The sequence below is a fragment of the Epinephelus moara genome, chromosome 20 (assembly GCF_006386435.1).
Source record: "Epinephelus moara isolate mb chromosome 20, YSFRI_EMoa_1.0, whole genome shotgun sequence".
Classification (NCBI taxonomy): domain Eukaryota; kingdom Metazoa; phylum Chordata; class Actinopteri; order Perciformes; family Serranidae; genus Epinephelus; species Epinephelus moara.
Genome location: NC_065525.1, coordinates 23,158,448 through 23,177,900, shown reverse-complemented (window position 1 = coordinate 23,177,900; position 19,453 = coordinate 23,158,448). Strand labels below are relative to the sequence as shown.

At 43.7% G+C, this 19,453-nt stretch overlaps 1 protein-coding gene across 2 annotated transcripts; it reads left to right on the top strand.

Annotated features, from left to right (window-relative positions):
• Positions 1-819: 819 nt before the first annotated feature.
• On the top strand, positions 820-18,543 carry elapor2a (endosome-lysosome associated apoptosis and autophagy regulator family member 2a). Of its 2 annotated transcripts, none has more exons than XM_050073992.1 (22): positions 820-1,103; positions 2,496-2,616; positions 5,028-5,217; positions 5,296-5,443; positions 7,280-7,369; positions 9,184-9,289; positions 9,371-9,523; positions 10,501-10,589; positions 10,696-10,876; positions 10,989-11,117; positions 12,326-12,416; positions 12,527-12,629; positions 12,718-12,855; positions 15,142-15,405; positions 15,495-15,668; positions 15,774-15,960; positions 16,149-16,245; positions 16,337-16,438; positions 16,537-16,663; positions 17,012-17,190; positions 17,562-17,730; positions 17,823-18,543. In XM_050073992.1, the coding sequence occupies exons 1-22, from the start codon at positions 1,008-1,010 to the stop codon at positions 17,889-17,891; spliced, it is 3,003 nt and encodes a 1,000-aa protein (XP_049929949.1). In that variant the 5' UTR covers positions 820-1,007; the 3' UTR covers positions 17,892-18,543. The 2 variants fall into 2 exon arrangements, with proteins under 2 accessions (XP_049929949.1, XP_049929952.1); XM_050073995.1 differs by lacking the exon at positions 820-1,103 and adding an exon at positions 1,954-2,174.
• Positions 18,544-19,453: the final 910 nt, after the last annotated feature.

The window sequence follows — 19,453 nt, the reverse complement described above, 5'->3', positions numbered from 1 at the left end:
AGATATGATACTTCTGCTCACTAAGCCAGAACTCCATAGTTACAAATGAGCCATTTATGTCTAAGAAATCATTTCATTTAGGCACGAAAATACAAACTCATTGTACTTATTAAAGGCAGATACAAACAGCCAAAGTGATCCATCATGCAGTGCCTAATGATGACGGGTAGCACAGCAGGGCCTCCCTCTGGCGGTCAGTGGTGTGCAGTGCAATGGCTGGGATATAAGGATAATACACTGCGTCTGTGACCCAAGCTGTTTTTTAAAGATGAGGACAAAACGCAGCTTGGTCATTTCAACAATATCTGTTCTCACCAGCCTAAATAAATCTGCAACACTGATCTCAATGGGTCCGTTTGTTTTGAGGGAGTTTGCTTTTACATCTTAATTTCATAATATTCCATGTAACCTAAATACATATAGCTTATACAATATATTGAGCATCATTTTCTTGTTGTTTTGTCACAGCTGCTTGATAACAAAGTATTTTTTTGCCTGAGCTACGTCATAGGAGCGTCAGAGCCGGTGGTTAAAGGCGCACACACACAGCTGCGTCAAGCCAGCACGCACAGCCAGAATAATACCTCATGTGTTGTATTTTGCCTTCAAAATAATGTGACAATGTATTTTATATAAAGGAATATGAGGGCTGTGAAAAGTAAGGTATATATATAAAAATGTAAGTCGAAATTATTCGAGCAAATACGCATGAACAAATATGCCAGTGGCCAATATTTTGCGCACACATGCGTCGCAAGTTTTACTTTGAAAATCAAAGCAGGACGTGCTTTTTCAGATCTGTCCCGCTTGACTGTGATGAGGCAGCCCCGGAGCGCACAGTCTGAGGATAATCGCAGGTGGTGAGGGTTACAATCTGCCGAAAAGAGGCGACAGTAGCAGGTGTCCATTTGTGTCCGAGCAAACCTTCGATCCGACTCAGGTTTATGATACGATCATCCATCCTGGATCGAGGTCTGTGTTTTTTCTGTCCCCCTGGATGATCCACAATGCGGTCCTCGGCTTGGTTCGTCGCCAATTGCGCTCTCATCCTCTGCACGCTCCGGCTGATTGACGGGGCCAAAGGACAGCGGCAGTGTAGCGAGGTGAGAGATGCCACAGCCGATCAATAAGGCTTCATCCTGTTTCTCTGCCTGCGCTGTTTATGGAGCTCACTGCCTGGTAATAAAAAGAAGAAGCGCACACATCGGGCTGCGCGCGCTGACAGTGACTTGGTAATCCAGAATAACCACATCAAATACGATTATAAATTGATGACACGTCTCCGGGGCCGAATTATGGCACCCTGTTTAAAATCATAATTTGCAGGAGGTGGTGGGAACAAATCTTTAATCATGGCTGTTTGTGCAAAGTTAGAACAACATGAATCTGTGACCAGCCTGGTGTGTGTTGAACTTCACCACTCGAGTGCTGTTGAGGCTGTTATCAGTTTCCTGCATGGACTGGCCTTTCCTTCCCAGTGGTCTGGCTCAGCTCAACACCTCCTCAGGGCCAGGCTGGCAGCTCAGTCACACAGTCCCGAGATAGAGGAGCAACATTCCTATAAATTGTTGGCTCAATCTCTGTTTTCACACGGGCTGAGAGATAACTGCTGAAGGGCTGTGTGGTGCTACATTTTCTGGGATGATGTCTCATGAAATGCATTCAAGAGTAGAGACTCTCATGCTGAATTATGGTGTGAGATGAGCATTGAAAGTGTGCCATATCAGTGATTGACCACAGCTCACAATGGATAAGTTCAGTGTGTGTGAAATCACTGCAGCTATAATGTAAAAAAACCACTGAGTCTGGTTGATAATTACGCTTCATTTGGCCCTCTCCTCTCTTTATCATCACTGTGACTGTGCTCTATCTCCAGGACCCTACGGACACCAGTGAAAATCACTCCACACACAGCAGCCTGCATGTGTTGCGGTGTCAAAGTCTGGTTTGGCTCAAGGAGCAACATTACGTAAACTGTCAGAAACGAGGCCACCCTCCTCTGTAGATGGAGAGAAGCTCTGTGGAGGCGAGAACATCAAGCTCACAGACCGCAGATTAAAACCATTATTATCAAATGTCTAAGTGTTCATCCTGAAATTGTGACAAGCAGCTGCTAAAACGCCTGCTGCCATACACCAACCCCCCCTCTTCCCATCGCCGCGGAGATGGAGATGGTATGTTGTGTATCCAGGGCAGAAGAGTGGCTGTGGTTTGGGAGATAACACAGTGTAACGGGCGGTCATGTTCTGTGAGCCTGGAGCAGCTGGATACGGAAGTTAATTTCAGTGCTGCTTGTTAATGCAACCATTTAGTCTTTTCTGAAGCGTTCTCACCCAGAATGAGATGACTCAGGGCTCTGCTGTGGGTGGAGGCCTCTTGTGGTGTGATGTTTACTGACCTGCTTCTGGCCTACATTTGCTCATTGTTTGGGTCCGAGGCTGGCGTGGCGACTGATCTATTTATGCAGATGTTTTTTGTGTGTGTGTAATTGGCAGACGGACTACTACTATGAGTACACAGAGTGTGACAGCACGGGATCTCGGTGGAGAGTGGCCATCCCTCAGAGCCCCGGGGCCTGCACTGGACTGCCGGAGCCAGTACGCGGCACAGAGTGTAGTAAGTATATGGTGTGTGTGTGTGTATCAGTGAGAGTAACACTTGATGTGTGTATCTCACCTTCTTATCAGTAGCCTGGAATTTCCACCACTACAGCCTGACTGACCCTGTTTGGATATCCTGAGACCAGCTCTCAGAGCAAAACACTGCCACATAATGTCTCTGTTCAGTCATTAATGGGCCACGTTTTCACTCACATTGATTGCATGTGTCTAATATGAGGTGCAGTAACTCATATCTCTGTTCCACCAACAAGATTAGGGTTGCAACGATATGAGGTTTTCACGGTATGATAAGCATCTCAGAAAATCTCACGGTTCACAGCATGTCACAATCATAATATTACTTTCAGTTACAGTGATGCTTACAGGAATGAAGACTGAAGTTTTTTTGGTTGAGCAAACGCTTTATTATAATTAAAACTTAAAGGGGAAGTCCGCCCACTGGCTCACCTGGTAAAGCAGGTACCCCATGTAGAAAGGCTGTGTCCTTGTCTTAGCGACCACAGGTTTGGTCCCAACTCATGGCCCTTTGCTGCATGTCACCCTCCCTCTATCCACCCCTCATGCCGAATCGGTCTTTTCAGATAAAGGCAAAAAAGCCCCTTAAAGCTTGAAACCATTTTTTAATGACAGTATGTGTAAAAAAAACTTGGTCTTTTCTCAGTCTTAGAAAAAGAGGATGAGGGATTTTACTTCAAGACCATTCAAGACCACAGTTGTGTGGATGTCACTAAACTGCCCGTGCAAAAAAGGAGTGTTGAGTAAAGATGGTGAAGTTGATTTTAGCTCCTTATTGTTTGTATTTGTTCACTCGCATTAAACAACGGAAAACTCCCCCTCATAAAATTCCCCTCTGCAATGCCTTGTGCTTATTTTATCAAGACATTTCCTATGGTGCACTTATACATACACACATATACACAGTATGGCAATAAAATACATAAATGAGGAGGAATATTCGTCTGTTTTCTGCGGGAGTTTTTATGAGAATGTGGATCTTTCAAATCGATTTGAGGAGTGTTTATGGTTTGCATGTTTCTCTTTTTATCATAAGTGTGTCCTGCAGTGTGGAACTCACACTAGTCTGGTCTTGATACACTCTGGTCTTGGACATCACCATGAGAAAATCTGTCCAAATAGAGCTTCTTAGTTATAAACACTTAGAATAAAAAGAAAGTTTGCAGAGTTGCTGCTAATTACAACAGTATTTGTCAGTGCTAATGTCTGCCATAAAACAGATCTGCCAAGTAAAACGTGACTCACAAGGAGTGTTAAATTCCTTCTTTTGTTGAGAGGCAGGGGACTCACAGACGTCTCAGCTGTGGTGAAAGGTGCCTCATCAAGATGGAGCCAGGAAGACAGACGTAAATTGTGTTAAAAGACACTGATGTTCTACAACGTGGTCATACGAGTTTGCTCTTTGTTAGATCTCACTTAGAACAGGTTTGCCCTGTGCTGTCAAAGCACCTTCACTAATGGCTCAGTTGAGGTTATCACTGGTGAAATCTGTGTGTAAGATAATTGAAAGGTCACTCCCAGAACAGGGTGCATGTTAATGGGGAGCTAGTCTTTTCAGGTAGGTGTGGGTTGAGCTGCGGCTTAATAAACTGTCGTGTGTTAGTCTTTTCTGGTGCGTAAGTCAGAGAAATGTCACAGTGTGGCAGAAAAGATTTAGGTTGAAGTCTTCAAATATCTCTATTTAGCATATATTTTACACATGTTTAAACTGCATACAGTGGAAACTATTCTCATGCTAAGAATGGATCATTATGAGATGGATTGGCTTGTTCCTCTTTCTCTGTTTCCTACTTACTGTTCAAACTGCTACACATGTCACTGGAAGAACACCGGATGTTTGTTGCCTCATATTGGTGAAACTATGTTGCATTATGCAACAACAGGCCCAGTTAATACCGTCACTTATTATGTTACCATGAAAATGAGTGCCACAGCAAACTACCTTTAAATCCAATGACACCTACAAGCAATTCCTGCTGCACACATTGACACACACTACTTACCCTCTACACAGATTGCCAACCCACACACATTTAGCATTTCTGCCTGGGTTGCTGTGAAACATAAAGAGGCATCACAATGGCATTTGACCAGCTCAGGTATGAGGAAAAGCTGGCAGTGTGAAAAAGTTGGCGGATGCAGAAGACGTGAAGGCTCAGTGGAAAAAAACAGCCGCAGAGACAGACACAGTGTGTAACAGGATGTAAGGATTAAGTTCCGTGATCACTGGGGCTACATTATACTGAATGCTGCAGTGATTTGCATGACCATTTTTCTGTCGTCCTTAGTCTGTGCAATTCTATATAGTGTGTGATTCTTGCAGCAAAATGCAAAGACGTGGCCTAACTGATCGTTCCACCTCTTTGTACCTCGTCCCTCTGTGTCCTCCAGCCTTCTCGTGCAAGTCTGGGGAGTTCCTTGAGATGTCGGCTCAGGAGTGTACCCAGTGTGCAGCAGGAAGCTACTCCCTTGGCAGCGGTATCCGCTTCGACCAATGGGATTCCATGCCTGCTGGATTCAGCAGCCTGGCAACGTCGCTGGAAAACAGTCCGCGGGGAGACGACAGGCTCACCTGCAACAGGTGTGTGAGTAGGATGCAAGAAAAACTGAAATTCGATTTTGTAAGTGTAAAATTAATTTGATATCCTTTCCCTCGTAGTTCGTCCTGGGTACCGCAAGGAAACTATCTGGAGTCCAACAGGGATGAGTGCACAGTCTCTCTCATCTATGCTGTCCATCTGAAGAAGCAGGGCTCTGTCAGCTTTGAGTACCAGTATCCAGACAACAACCTGCTGTTTGAGTTCTTTGTGAGTGTCAAACATTCATTAACTTTCATCTTTTCACTTCTGGTGTGTTAGTGTCTGGACTGCCAGTGAAATGTTTTTGGACGCCCTGTAGAACAGTGGTTCTCAACTGGTCCAGCCACAGGGTTCAGATCTCTCCTCAGGTATTAGTTCAGGGTCCACACAGTTTGATATATTCATTATCATACTTGTGTTTGACCATGTCCTCAAGCTAGTTTGCTGTCTCTGTCAAGTAGCTGTCTGTTAGTCACTAACTCTCTCTCTACAGCAAGAAACGGCACTTCAGAATAAAAGTTATGTGCCACTGTCACTGTGCTTCAAAATAAATCATGTTTTCTATAAACCTGACACGTTGGCGAATCACTTACGGTCCATTCAGAATGGACCTGTAACCCACTTTTGGACCGTTCAGTTCTTTTGTTAAAATCCAGTCATCTTAGAAAAATTGAATGAAGACATGTTAAGTCTATGTAAATGGAATGCAGTTGTTTCATTTAAGCTGGTTTTATGCCTCGTTTCCATGTAGCTCTGTGTTCGTATGCAAGTCAACCGAAAGTCCATTAATTCCTACGAGAGTCTGCATGACCTGCGATGTGTTTGTGAAACTCGTTCTCCATTTGTTTTTGTTTTTTGACCGTCCGGCCTCGAGTACATTGACTGTAGCACTGCCCTAGAGGTGATTAGCATAGAAACGAAAAAGCTAACAGATCGATGAATGTAACACAGCTCTGTTTATGCATTTTTCTAAGTTAAAAGTTCAACTGCATTATTAGCTAGCTGACACACTGGTAGCATGCTAGCTGTGTCCCATATAGAGTGTGTGCATAGTGGATCATATGTCTTTTAACAGCAAATTTCACACAACTGGCTGCACACCTGACAGGCCGACCTTCCCATTTGCTTATTTGTTACGTTGCATTACTGGTCCTGTTATTGTCTTTGTACTTCTCCCTGCACATATTCCACAAAATTAGACAGCGAAAAACTTTCAAAACTTCTTAACTTCTCTGCCATTTCTGCAGTGGCATGTCTATTCATCTGTTGCATTCAACACTAGGGTCATACTCTGTATACTATACTGAAATGCAGACACAAAACTGAGTGGAAATGACTTCCTGGTTAAATAATGGTTAAATAACTGAATAGATAAAGCAATTAACTCGTCATAAATGGCCTAAAATTGTAATGTGCACAATGCGTGTGAAAAAAAAGCTAAATGTAGTGAGAATGAGCCCTAGATCGTTGTCATTCTCATTAGATGCATGCATCAGACAACATACTATAATCAACCTAAGTGTCTGTATTCAAGAATTTATTAATAGGCGTTTCTTATGGGTGGCATCTGATACGTCATAGCAGGAAAAGCAATCAACATTATTAATGGCTGCATTCCATTTAGGCGCACCAGTTCCAGCACCCTGGTATTGTGCATGCTGGCTCACTGATATGGCTTACTGCTGGGACACTTAAATTAAATGGAGCATTAATTAATAATATAAGAGTCACCTGTGCTTTTGTCTGCTACGGCAAGTCAAATGATGAGTCTCTTAATTAGTGCTTAATTGAAGGCAGGTGTGCTGGAAAGATTTAAAAAAAATGGTGATCTTTAATTTACATTCATTTTCCATGGTGAAAGACAGATGTTTTATTGTTCTATAAAAGTGCTCGCACAGAAGACACACAGTTCTGCCCGGAGACAAGATGTCACATCAATACTTTAATATTTTGTGCTGCGTATAACTGCATGAGTGTACATAATGAATACTGTTGTTATAAATCACTGAGATAAAAGAGGTGAGAGTTACCGCTCATGAACACTGATGATTTGTGTGTGTTTAGATCCAGAATGACCAGTGTCAGGAGATGGATCAGTCCGCTGATACGAAGTGGCTCAAGCTCACCAATCATGGTGAATGGGCAACCCATACGGTAAGTGTTGCATGCCATAAGATGAACAATAGCCACGGAGGACACATCCTTGGCAGCTGGCCTTGTTCTGTGGAAATTAAATGTGTTGAACTCAGGCGGTACCACAAGGAATGGGTGGATACAAGCAGGAAGCCTGTTAGTACACAGACAGAGGCTGACATCACTTATTGTTCTCGCCAGTATTTTTCCAGTCACACTGTAAAAGTGAGTTGCCATGTGTAAATAGTTCAGTTCTTGCACTGTGTGGATCCTCTTAAGAGCATACTACAGCTTTTGCCTTTAGCTTGTGGTCAAGTCTAATGAAAAAAATTGTGTGGACTAAAATGTGGTACTGTTTGCTTAAGATTGAACTTCATGGGTCCAAGAAAATGTGTTTACAATATGAAATCAGTCTGCATAGGTAGCATGTGTTGTAGCAGCATACCTTTGTGTCAGTCTAATTAACATGCTTCAAAATTCAGTTCTCTGCTGAAGTTTGATTACATCATTACACCTATAAATCACCTTGAATTAGTAAATTAAACCATGTGAAGTAGACAGTTAATTCAATCATGTAACATTATTCTCCTGTGCATTAGAGCACTTGACATGCATGGAGTTATTGCTTTGCAGAATATTCACTGTGCAGCTTTGTGCTTTATTTCCATTTAAATGAAATGACCATATGCAGTAAAGGCTCAGCTCCAGCATTTGGGCTGATCTCTTGCAATATTTTAAGATGGCATGACTCATTAAAGGGACAGTGTGTGGGATTTAATGGCATCTAGTGGTGATGAGTGCAGATTGGAACCAGCTGAAGCTTTAACTATGTGCCCAGCGTGAGGTCCCGGTCAGGATTGATCAACATTCAGGAAGTTTTTACCGAAAGCTGATTTATCTGTAGAGGTCACTTCCTCTCCAAAACAAATGGCCCAGGGGTCTCATTTATAAACATTGCGTATGCACAAAATGAGGCCTGAAAGAGGTGTGCGCCACTTCCCCCGCAAAAGTTATAGTCTATAAAAACAGACTTGATGACAGAAACTTTGACCCATGCTTATGAACATTTTGGAGACAGCAAATTGGCGACGCAGATGGTGAGGTGGAAGCCTAAATGTAGAAATTGTCGAATATTTTTTCTGTACATACATTTTTAGTATGGATCCTACGCATCGTTTTATAAATGAAACCCCAGGTGATTAAAACCAGTAACAACACTGAATAAAGCAGTTTTAAATTACAAATCTGTGTGTCTATGATGTTGTTCCCCTCGTCGCAGACAGGCCGGTAGCTCTGCACCTGTTGATGTATGCTCACCTTTTTTCTCTGATAACTTAAGGTCTAGACGTTTAGGAGGTTTTTAAAAGGAGCCGAATTATCTGCAGAGGTCGTATCCTCTCCAAAACAAATGGACCCAGTGATTTAAACTGGTAAAAACACTGAATAAAGTAGTTTTGTGTTAAAAATCAGTGTTTTTCCGACACTGTTTGGCTTGTCGCGGAGTGGCTGCTAACTATGGTGGCTGAAGCGAAAACTCAAATGGCCCTTTCTAGAGCCAGTGTTTGGTTTGTCCAGTCTGGGCTTCTGTAGAAACATGGCAATGCAACATGCTCCCTATGTAGATATAAACGGCTCAACAAAAACTTTAATTTCAGGTGATTATATACTCAAGAAAGCATACTTTATATTATATTCCTTTTCTGCTAATATTTCCCACTAAATCATACGTACTGGACCTTTAATTGAAGCTACACAAAGCAAAGTCCTATTTTTCTTTACTGCTCTCTGTTGCGCCACAGCTTGACTGATAATACATGAAACCATCTCTATTCTAGGTGAACCTGAAATCTGGCACCAACATCCTGTACTGGAGGACAGGTGGAGTCCTCATGGGCGCCAAAGGGGTGAAGCCTGTTTTGCTGAAAAATGTTCAAATAGAAGGTCAGTAACAAATTCCCATCTCTTTTCCCAACTTCTCACTATAATCGATGACAAATCAGTACACTCATTTCCTTCTGTCAGGAGTTGCCTACACATCAGAGTGTTTCCCATGTAAGCCGGGGACATTCAGCCGAACCCCTGGCTCCTCTACATGTGAACCATGTCCTCGCGACACCTTCGCTGGTCACGGCGCCAGCTCCTGCACCCCTTGCAACACAACCACTCAGTATGCAGGTAGGAACACACACACACACAGGAAAAAAGATGTGCACATGTTCGGCATTTCAAATCCGCACTAATGTTGAATCTTTGGAACGAAATAATGGAACTGCAGTCAGTGTAGCCTAATTGTTATCAGTGCTGCTCGCAGAAGCACACGGCACAGCCAAAGGATAGAAAGAGAGCTTGTCCTATTTTCAGCAACATTAGTCAAACTTCAGAAGGAGAAGCATGCTTGTTAGTTCAGCGCGGGGGGGCTTCTGTGATCGCGAGGGAGCAGCAGATGATGTAGCGAGCGTGCTCTTGTATTTTTCATAAAGCTCCTATATTATTTACATTTTACAAATTTTTGTTTTCTAATATGCGATTTCTGATGATAAAAGTAACGCTCCCTGATCTATTTTAGTGTGATTCTCAATAGGGATTTACATGAATACATTTCCACACGTAAGGCTCTCACCGTACCCCGTTTGAGAGAAGCTGATGGATTAGTCATAATAACAGAAATCTGGCTGTCTGATATGATTGTTTCATCCATTTGTGATTTTTTTTAAGTGGTCTTAATGAAACAAAAATTGCTTTTTTTCTCCTCTTTAATTTGCTTTGATATAAGGTGTCTTATAATTCCTTTCATATGATGTGACTGCATGTCCTATTTAGTAAAGTCACTGAGAAGTGACTGTAAGAAGTAGAGTATTCAGAACATATTACATAATTAATTCAGTACACCTCTTTATGCATATTGTATGACCCCTGTGCTTCACTGCTGTGTTTTTAGCAGGCTTCTGCCAAAACACTCTTTTTTTCCAGAGCACATTATTCTCTCTGTTCTTTTATTCCTTATCTACCTTCACATCTTGTATCACATATTCGGCTGCTTGCTTTACTCATTAAAGTGTCCCTGTATTTGTGGGGCTCTGTGTAAACTCTTAAATATATTCTGCAGTCGCTCCTTTAAATGATAGCCACTTTCACCACTTCTCTTTTCCAAGCTGAGGGATCCGCCGTGTGTAAGGACAGACCTCTGTGCTCCAAAAAGGACTATTTCCAAATCCACACAGCGTGTGACCACGAAGGCAAGGTGAGAGAAAAGAGGCCACCTCTAGATTAAACACTCACAGAAGTCCCATTCTGTAATCACAGCCTCTGTTCCAGTCCATCACCCCCCATCTCTGTGTCATTTCCAGACGCGGGTCATATATAAGTGGATTGAACCGAAGATCTGCTTGGAGGGTGTGACTGGAGCTGAGTCGTTGCCTCCGAGTGGAGAGAGGGAGCCCTGCCCCCCCTGTAACCCCGGTTTCTATAACAATGACATGGCCACCTGCTCGCCATGCCCACCTGGGACCTATTCTGATGGGATGAAACGTACTGGGAACTTGATTTGTTTTTTGTTATTCCCTGCCATTTTCCTTCAGTTGATTTAGTTCTGCTCCGTGTGTTGTTCTTATTGTGTTTTTCATTGTGTTCACCCCCCCAGCATGTACGCAGTGTCCAGCTGGCACTGAGCCTACCCTGGGTTATGAGTATAAATGGTGGAATATTCTTCCTACAAACATGAAGACGTCCTGTTTCAATGTGGGCAACTCCAAGTGTGACAATATGAACGGTGGGTATTTTTTGGCAAAATATGTCCAATGGTGCTCTCTGTCTCCCTGTGTGACTCTCTGTAAAGAATATGCCAAGATTGTGGGGTGTATGCTTCTTCAATCTCTTGCTGAAGGTAAGATGAGAAGATGGATACCACTCTCTGTCTGTAGAAGCCAAGACATGCTTAGCTTAGTTTAGCTTAGCACAAAAACTGGAAATAAGCAGAAGATGCTTACCTGCCTCCGAAAGTAACAAAGTCCACCTACCAGAACCTCTTAACACCCAGACACACCAAACCGACGTCAAAGAACTAGTGGCGACAAAGACAGACTGTTGCATCGCCTCACCTTGCTTGTGTCTCGCCAAAAAGTTGCGCTTGAACACACCGCAAAAGACTGAAGCCAATGGCCGACTAGCACCTGCGTGAGAGGAGATATCTCAATAACATCATACCAGCAGGCGATAGTAGTTTGTATTCGTCAATTGGAGGACTGACAGGACAGATTCAAGACGCTAGCTAGTCAGTTAGCACATAAACAAAGCAACCTGTTGTTAACAAAAATAGGATTTTTACCGTGCACTAGCCAACAATAACTAAGAGCTTAATGCCTGAAATATAACCTTACCTCATGTGACAACTGTGTTTCAATCTCACGCCCTCTTGACTTAACTCATTTGTTTGCTTTCCTCACTTTCCTTTGTCTACGTGTGCACTGAGCTGAACTGTTAACGGCTCAGACGCCAAAACAACATGCTGAATCGGCTGAAAAACAGCCCACAGAGGCCAATTTGTGCTACACTGCAAAAACTAGGGCGGACGATGCTCACCAACACTGACTCATAACCGATCCTCAGCTTGCTGTGTCAGGGCCCTAAAGCTCAGTAATTAACACCTTGTAGCTTGGACAATTTCTTTGCAGCAGGCAGTCTCCACTGGTTGCCTGGCGACCTCACGATGACAACAACACTTCAAGACGCCCAGCCCAGAAATAGTCCATCTCATAGCTGCCTGTAAAACCACAACACATTGTTTTTACATTAGTAGCTGTAGACGTAGCTGTGTAGCTAACTGGTTGTAGCTTTATTTTTCCCATACAGACATGAGAGTGGTATTGATCCACCTAACTGATTCTCTGCAAGAAAGCAAGTGTATTTCACTTATTGTTGAACTATTCCTTTAGAGTAGATTGACCAGAGTGAGTGATGTGGATTTGTCCTGTCCTTCAGGCTGGGAGGTGGCAGGAGATCACATCCAGAGTGGAGCAGGAAGCTCGGATAATGATTACCTCATCCTCAACATCCACGTCCCTGGCTTCAAGTGAGTGAAGTCATGTTGTGTTTCTCAGTCTCCATCACTCTCGGCACCGAGCTGTCTTTTTCTTTTTGTTGTGATTGATTCCACTCTTCTCTGTTTGCATCTGCCACCAGGCTCCCCACGTCTATGTCAAGCCATTCTGGGACGGAGTTTGGTCGCATCACGTTTGAATTTGAAACAGTGTGCGTGGCTGACTGCGAGCTTTACTTTATGATGGTGGGAATGGCTCCTGACAAATGTTTGCTGCTCCATACACATTGTTCATAGGCGATGTGAATGAAGTGAACACCTTGTTTTATTTTAGGATGTAAACAGGAAGAGCACTACGGTGGTGGAATCATGGGAGAGGACGAAAACGAGACAGACCTACACACACGTCATGACAAAAAACGCCTCGGTTTCCTACACATGGGCTTTCCAGAGGACTAACCAACCTTCAGATGTAAGTAGAGGCAATATATAATAATCAATAATGTCCCCTGTGAATTTAATTCTACCTCCCTGAACATGGGAGTTGCTGATCTACCACTGCCTAGTTTGTGTGTGTTATTGTGTGACTGTAGTGTCAGGGTTTAGGGTTGCTGCTAGGCTGTTAACCAGGTCCAGCAGGTCAACCCACATCACTCAGGATTCCCTTCTCCATTCATACATTGTCAGTAGGTCCCATAGGTCTTCAGAACAGGACCAACTGGCTGTCCCCCTGCTCAAGACTCAAAACAAAAGGTGATTGTGCCTTTGAAGTAGTGGCTCCAACACTATGGAACTTGCGGCCTCTTTGGAAATATTTAAAAAAAAACAATTGAAGACCCATCTTTTCAAAATGGCCTTTGTCTCACCCTAAATTGTCCAGTGCTTGTTCCCTGGTATGTTTCTTTTTGAGGCCTCACTAGCCTGTATTTGCTCTATGTTTTACTTTTTTGTTGCTTTGTTTTAATTATTACATTGCTTTTGTTTTTGTTGATTGCATGATTTGCTCGATTGGATTTTGTGAAGCGCTTTGTGGATTTCATTTCTGTGAAAGGTGCTATAACAAATACATTTCGATCATTATTGTTATTTTATAGTTCAGAACCACGAAAGTCACACAATAACACAAACAAACTACTGATGGAATAAATAGATAAGTTTCACTTTTAGTTTAGTTTCCCATTAGAATAATCTCTATAAACAGATTCAGCATATTTACGCAGTAATCTGACAGTGACAAGACAAGATTGTGTTATTGAAAGTATCCTGGTTTGTAGTTTGAGAAGCATTGACCAATCATATCTGAATGGCAGGTAAACAGTCTATGTGGAGAGGCCGAACGCATTGGCCAACATGCTATCTTGGAATCCATCGGTTATCATCGAAACAGCTAGCTTTATGTTACTTTTTTTTTAATTATCTGCATTCAAATACAGATATATGCTTAGAGAGAGTAGCAAAAATGACCTGTGCATGTAAGAGGAAGTCTTGCCCAGATGTCCGCTGGCTTCACCGGCTTAGCCCGAAATATTGGGCCTTACCCCCAGAGGCTTTATCGTCATTGGACCGATAGCTGATGGGTTCTGAGATTGTTGTCAGAAAGGGCTGCCTACCTGGGAAGTACTGAGCATGTGACTGGATTAAAGAGACTTGGATTATACTGCATACGTTGTGAGAGTTTGTAAATGGGTGTTTTGGTAAATGCAGTGCCGCTCTACTTGAATTCATCAAGAATTTTCTCTGTTTTTGGATTCTCCGTTCACCGGAGGCACGCAAGAAAAAGTTTTCTTCAAATATTCAGTGTAACACTTGGTTGATAATTGATATACAGATGGTCATTTTGAGGGTGAAGTATTCCTTTAACGAAGATCACACAGCAAGTTCCCCTTTATAATAGAAATCTGGTTCATTGTGCATATCCACAGTGAACCTCTGTGCTCAGCTGTGGAGCCGCAGACCCAGGAGTAGGCCAGTTGGTCTAGAAACCTGGCCTCATGTCTCATGATACAACCCATATATTCATCGTGTTAAGTCCAGAAACAAGACAGCCAGAACTAGGAGCTCTGAAAAACAAATCAGGAAGTTTTTCAGAGCTCCCACTTCTGCAAGTTCAAACAACAACTGGGACAGCCTTTAGTCTTTTAAATCCACTCCACACTTGGTACACTTAACACTCCCTTCTGTTGGGTATTAAAGATACTATCTGAGGTGGTGTTAGTGTTTGAACCAGACCACAAATCAAATAGACTACTTTATCACTGGGCTCACTTAGGTGAAGCTTGAATCATTAACTTGCTCTTTTTTTTCAGGAGTGTGGGCGTTTTAAGTGAGGGCAGAATTACATCTTGTATAACGTACCAATACTGCACGCTGTGATCCGTTCATGTGCAGGGGTTGGTGTTAGAGCCTCTGGAAGAAGATTTTGTTTTGTGTAAACCTCTTTAAACTCCACAGCACCTATTTCATTCAGGAGAAAGATAATATTTAATACAGAATATGAGTGTACAGATTAACAGACGATTTGTGCTGATCAAGATTTAACAGAAGTCTTTGTTGCTTGGACACCAGAGGGAGATATTTTGTGATTGAGGGACATCTGAGCGGCAGCAAGATAAATCCCCCCCCTGGAGTCTAGACACTGGTGGTGGTGGTGGTGGTGGTGGCTGATGAATCTGAGGCTGCTGAGTGCTAAGGCGGATGAGGCTGATGAATCCTAGAGCTTGATTAGCAGTCTCACTCTGTACCTGTCTGTCTCTCTCAGGTACGCCGGTATGTCAACGACGTGGCGCGAATCTACTCCATCTCAGTGAGTAACGCTGTGGATGGCGTGTCCTCTGGGTGCCGGGCTTGTGCCCTCAGCACCCAACCTTCCAGCTCTACATGTGTGCCTTGCCCACCTGGATACTACATAGACACGCTCACCAGCCAGTGCACAGAGTGTCCACGTAACACGTACCTCGTCCCTCACGCCACGCCGGGCCCAGACGCCTGCAAACCCTGTGGACCTTCCAGCAAGAGCGACAAGGTTTGTTAGTGTTGCGGAAAGGAGTCAAGCTCTCATTTGTAAAACTTTTACACAGCCTTATGCATATTTATGTTTTTTTTTCTTCACAGAACCACAGCATATGTTACAGTGACTGTCACTTCACCCACACAGAAGGCAACGTCACTCTGACTTATGACTTCAGCCTCCTTGGGTATGTAGGATCGCTGATGAATGGCCCGAGCTTCACCTCCAAAGGAACCAAGTACTTCCACCACTTCAACATCAGCCTGTGTGGAGGAAAGGTGCGAAGAGAACACACACTCACACTCACACTGCAGACAATACAGTCGGAAGTTCGTGTGTACAAATGCATCGCCCTTGCTATTTGCTCTTTTCCTTTATTCAAGGGTCAGTTGGCGGTATGCACAGACAACGTAACAGACCTATCCATCACCGACTCCCAGAGGGAGAAGGGCGAAGGTGCCAACGCTGTCAAGACCTTCATCTGTCAGTCAACTATAATCCCAGCTACCGGACGAGGCTTCCACACGGCGCTTGCCTCGCAGTCCATTAACCTGGCTGACACATTACTGGGTTAGTGAGCATTAGATGCAGACAGTGTTGGTGCGGAGAGCTGCATCTGGTGCCATTGCTTTAAAAGATAAAAAGATATAATGGCAAGAAAAGGTCCACCTAATGTGATATTCATGTTACAGAAGAGAGACAGAGACACATTATTGTACATGCACACATTATATCAGCCCTTATTTGTGTGTTAACAGGAGTAACAGTCGACAGTACACTTGATGGAATAAGGGCGAGACCAGAGCTGTACCCTCAGACCTCCAAGAAAGTCCCTGATGTCAACTTCTACTACAGGTACCTCTGTTATGTCAGGTATTTTTCTCTTTGTCAAGAAATGTAGTGCTCTAAGATTCTGTCTTGCTCTCTGTTTTTTTTTGTCGCCAAGGTCCTTGGAGGCGACATCATCTTGTGAGTCAGGTCGAAGCGCGGTGGTGACACTTCGCTGTAACCCAGAGAAAAGCACTAAAGGCGAGCTCTCAGTTCCCAGGTACTACATCTCTGTCACCTCCTGTCTAATATCACATGCTGCCCTTATTCATGCTGTGATGTGGCGCAGAAGTGACAGCTTGTGTTTGGCTCTTACAGTCAGTGCCCTGCGGGAACATGCGACGGCTGCACCTTTCATTTCTTGTGGGAGAGCTCGGGAGCTTGTCCTACATGCACAGAGAGAGACTACCATCAGATAGAGGGAGTTTGCAAGGGAGAGCACCAGGTGTGTGTGGTCAGAGAGTTATTGCAGTGCTGGGACACATTGGGTTTGGTTCTTGAGTGAAGCACATTGGATTGGAAATGAAACAATGTGCTGACAGCTTTAATTTGAGGGTGTTTACGCCCACATCCCATTGACTGTGTTGAATTTAAAACCTATTTTATATCCCCTCGCCAAAGCAAACACCCGTAACGTATTTGTTTCACTTAGAATTCAACATGCTGGAGTAAAGCCACTCCAATTAAAGTCCCAAAATACTTGCAGGTTGCACTGTATGTGAGGGAACAGTGCAATATTGAGTATATGTTCTGGCTTAATTGGTGCCTCATGTGTGTGTATGTTCTTCCTCAGGACCTGCTGTACGTGTGGACTGAACCCAAGCTGTGTATTGGAGGTGTGACCTTGCCTGAAAAGAAAACGTTACCATGTGAGGGGATGGAGTTCTGGGTGCGGCTCGGCGCAGGGCTGGGGGCTTTCACCGCGGTGCTGCTCGTCTCCCTCACCTGCTACTTCTGGAAGAAGAACAAAAGGTTCAATTTCCTTTTTTCTTCTTTCCTTTCATATTTGCTTCCCTTCTTTTCCTTTTCCTTGCTCGACTGCTTCCATCCTGTGTTCCTTATTCACTTCATCCCTCTTACTGCTTCTGTCTTTCCTTCCTGTCCCACTTCTCCTCACAGTTCTTCCTTACAAATGTAATTTCTTTCTTCCTCCCTACTCCTTGCCATTTCCTTTTTTGCTACTCATTTCTTGTCTTTCTCTCTCTCCTCCAAGCTCACCTCATTTGATCCCGTCCCTCCTGCCATTCCTTCCTTGTCACATCGCAGTTTTTGTCAATATTCATGAGGACAACGTTCATTTCTTTCCCCTACAGTATTGATTCTGTCGCTCATCTCTTTGCTAGGTTGGAGTACAAGTACTCGCGGTTGGTGATGTCTGCCAATAAGGAGTGTGAGATGCCAGGAGCTGACAGCTGTGCTGTGATGGAGGGAGAGAACGAAGGAGACATGGAGGATGAAATCGTGTACACAAAACCCTCTCTGCTTGGCAAACTCAAAGCCATCGCATCCAAGGTGAGAATCACAGCACCGTTTCACTTTTACAAGTGAAATACCAAAGGTCTTTTACGGTAATGCGAAGTAAACGTGTTTGTTTTTGATTCCAGGGAAACGGGGAGCACTACGAGCACGTGCAGCTAAACTCGTCCCATTCGAAAGCGTTGGTATGGAGCTAGAGAGCTGGTGAAGTGAGGGGAGAGACCGGACCCTCAGGAGACTTTCCACTGAACGACCCCTTTAACCAACCACCCCCTTTATGCGCTCTGGTACCTGGAATAGCAACTGTGTGTAGAAAACACACTTACAAACACACACATCATGCACCTAGAGCCAGGTTCAGAGAAGTCACATGAACACGGAGGCCTTAAAGCTCGGTACGACAGAGCCGTCCAACTCGAAGCATAGTACTGTGAAGCAGGTGTGTGTGATAGACACGTCCTGGTAATATTCTGATTCAAGATGATGTCAGAGAGGCTGTTAGAAGAGCTCAGGGTAAGGCAAGGACCTAACTGATTGATGTTCTGTTCTGTTCATAATGATTTCAGTCTGTGTAGTGTCTAATATCTCTTTAGACAGCCATGGTGTAACTTGCCATCAGGATCACCCATGGTGAGTGTGTGTCCATCTCCTGTAGATGTTTACACAGACTGCTATATTCTGGCCATATCTATCTCCTCGTCTGTTTGTTCTTTTGCTTAGTTGAAATTATTGTAATGAGGAGAAGTGTTCTGCTGACCCATTGAAACTGAAGATGTCATATTATGCGGATGAGGTTGTGGTGTTGACTGTCTATGTGTGTCAAATAAATTATGATGTATTTATGTATAAGTGGATCCAGTTTGATTTATTTACTTGTCAACTGATTCTTTTGAGAAATCCTCTTAGTGGCTTGCAGACAGACGGATCGAAGTGGCATTGTGGATGAAAAATAGATTACAGTTTAAATTCTGAATAATTTTGAACACTTAAAACCTTCAGTCCTGAAAATACATGCCACTAGGTGCATTAGTATCCTTTTTCTAGCTTGTAACAATTGAGCTGTAAAGTCAAACAGCAAATATTGTACTCTATACTACATTTGCAACGATCAGCCACAACATTAAAACCACTGAAAGATGAATAACACTGATCATCTTGTCACAGTGGTCCCCTAGCAGGACAATGCCCCACACTGCATTGCAAAAACTCTTCAGGAATGGCCCAAGGACTGTGACAAAGAGCTGTGTGTCGAACTGGCTTCCAAATTCCCCAAATCCCAGTCTGATCGACCATGAGCAGGATGTGCCAGAACCCAAACTCACAACCCACAGTACTCAAAGGATCCGCCACAGATGCCCTGGTGCCAGACACCACAGGACACCTCCAGAGGTCCTGTGTCCATGCCTCGACAGTCAGAGCCAAGTCCGGTCCAAGGAGGCACCACTGTAGATCGAGAGTACTAAAAGTTCTCACGAATGCTCAATCACATTGGGATCTGGGGAATTTGAGGGTCAGGCCCATGTCTTGAGCTCTTTGTCACATTCCCTCAGGCCATCCTTCAGCAGTTTTTGTTGGTCCTGCTCGGCGGTCACTGCTATCGAGGAGTGTTGTTGCCATGAAGGATGAACCTGGTCTGCAATGGGACACAGTGACTGATTCATTTTAGGTTTTCACTACAAGTCAGAGCAACACTTCAGGTCTGAATATTAAGAAGAGCCTGCAGCTGCTGTGGCAAGGACATTGCCTTCACAAATGACAG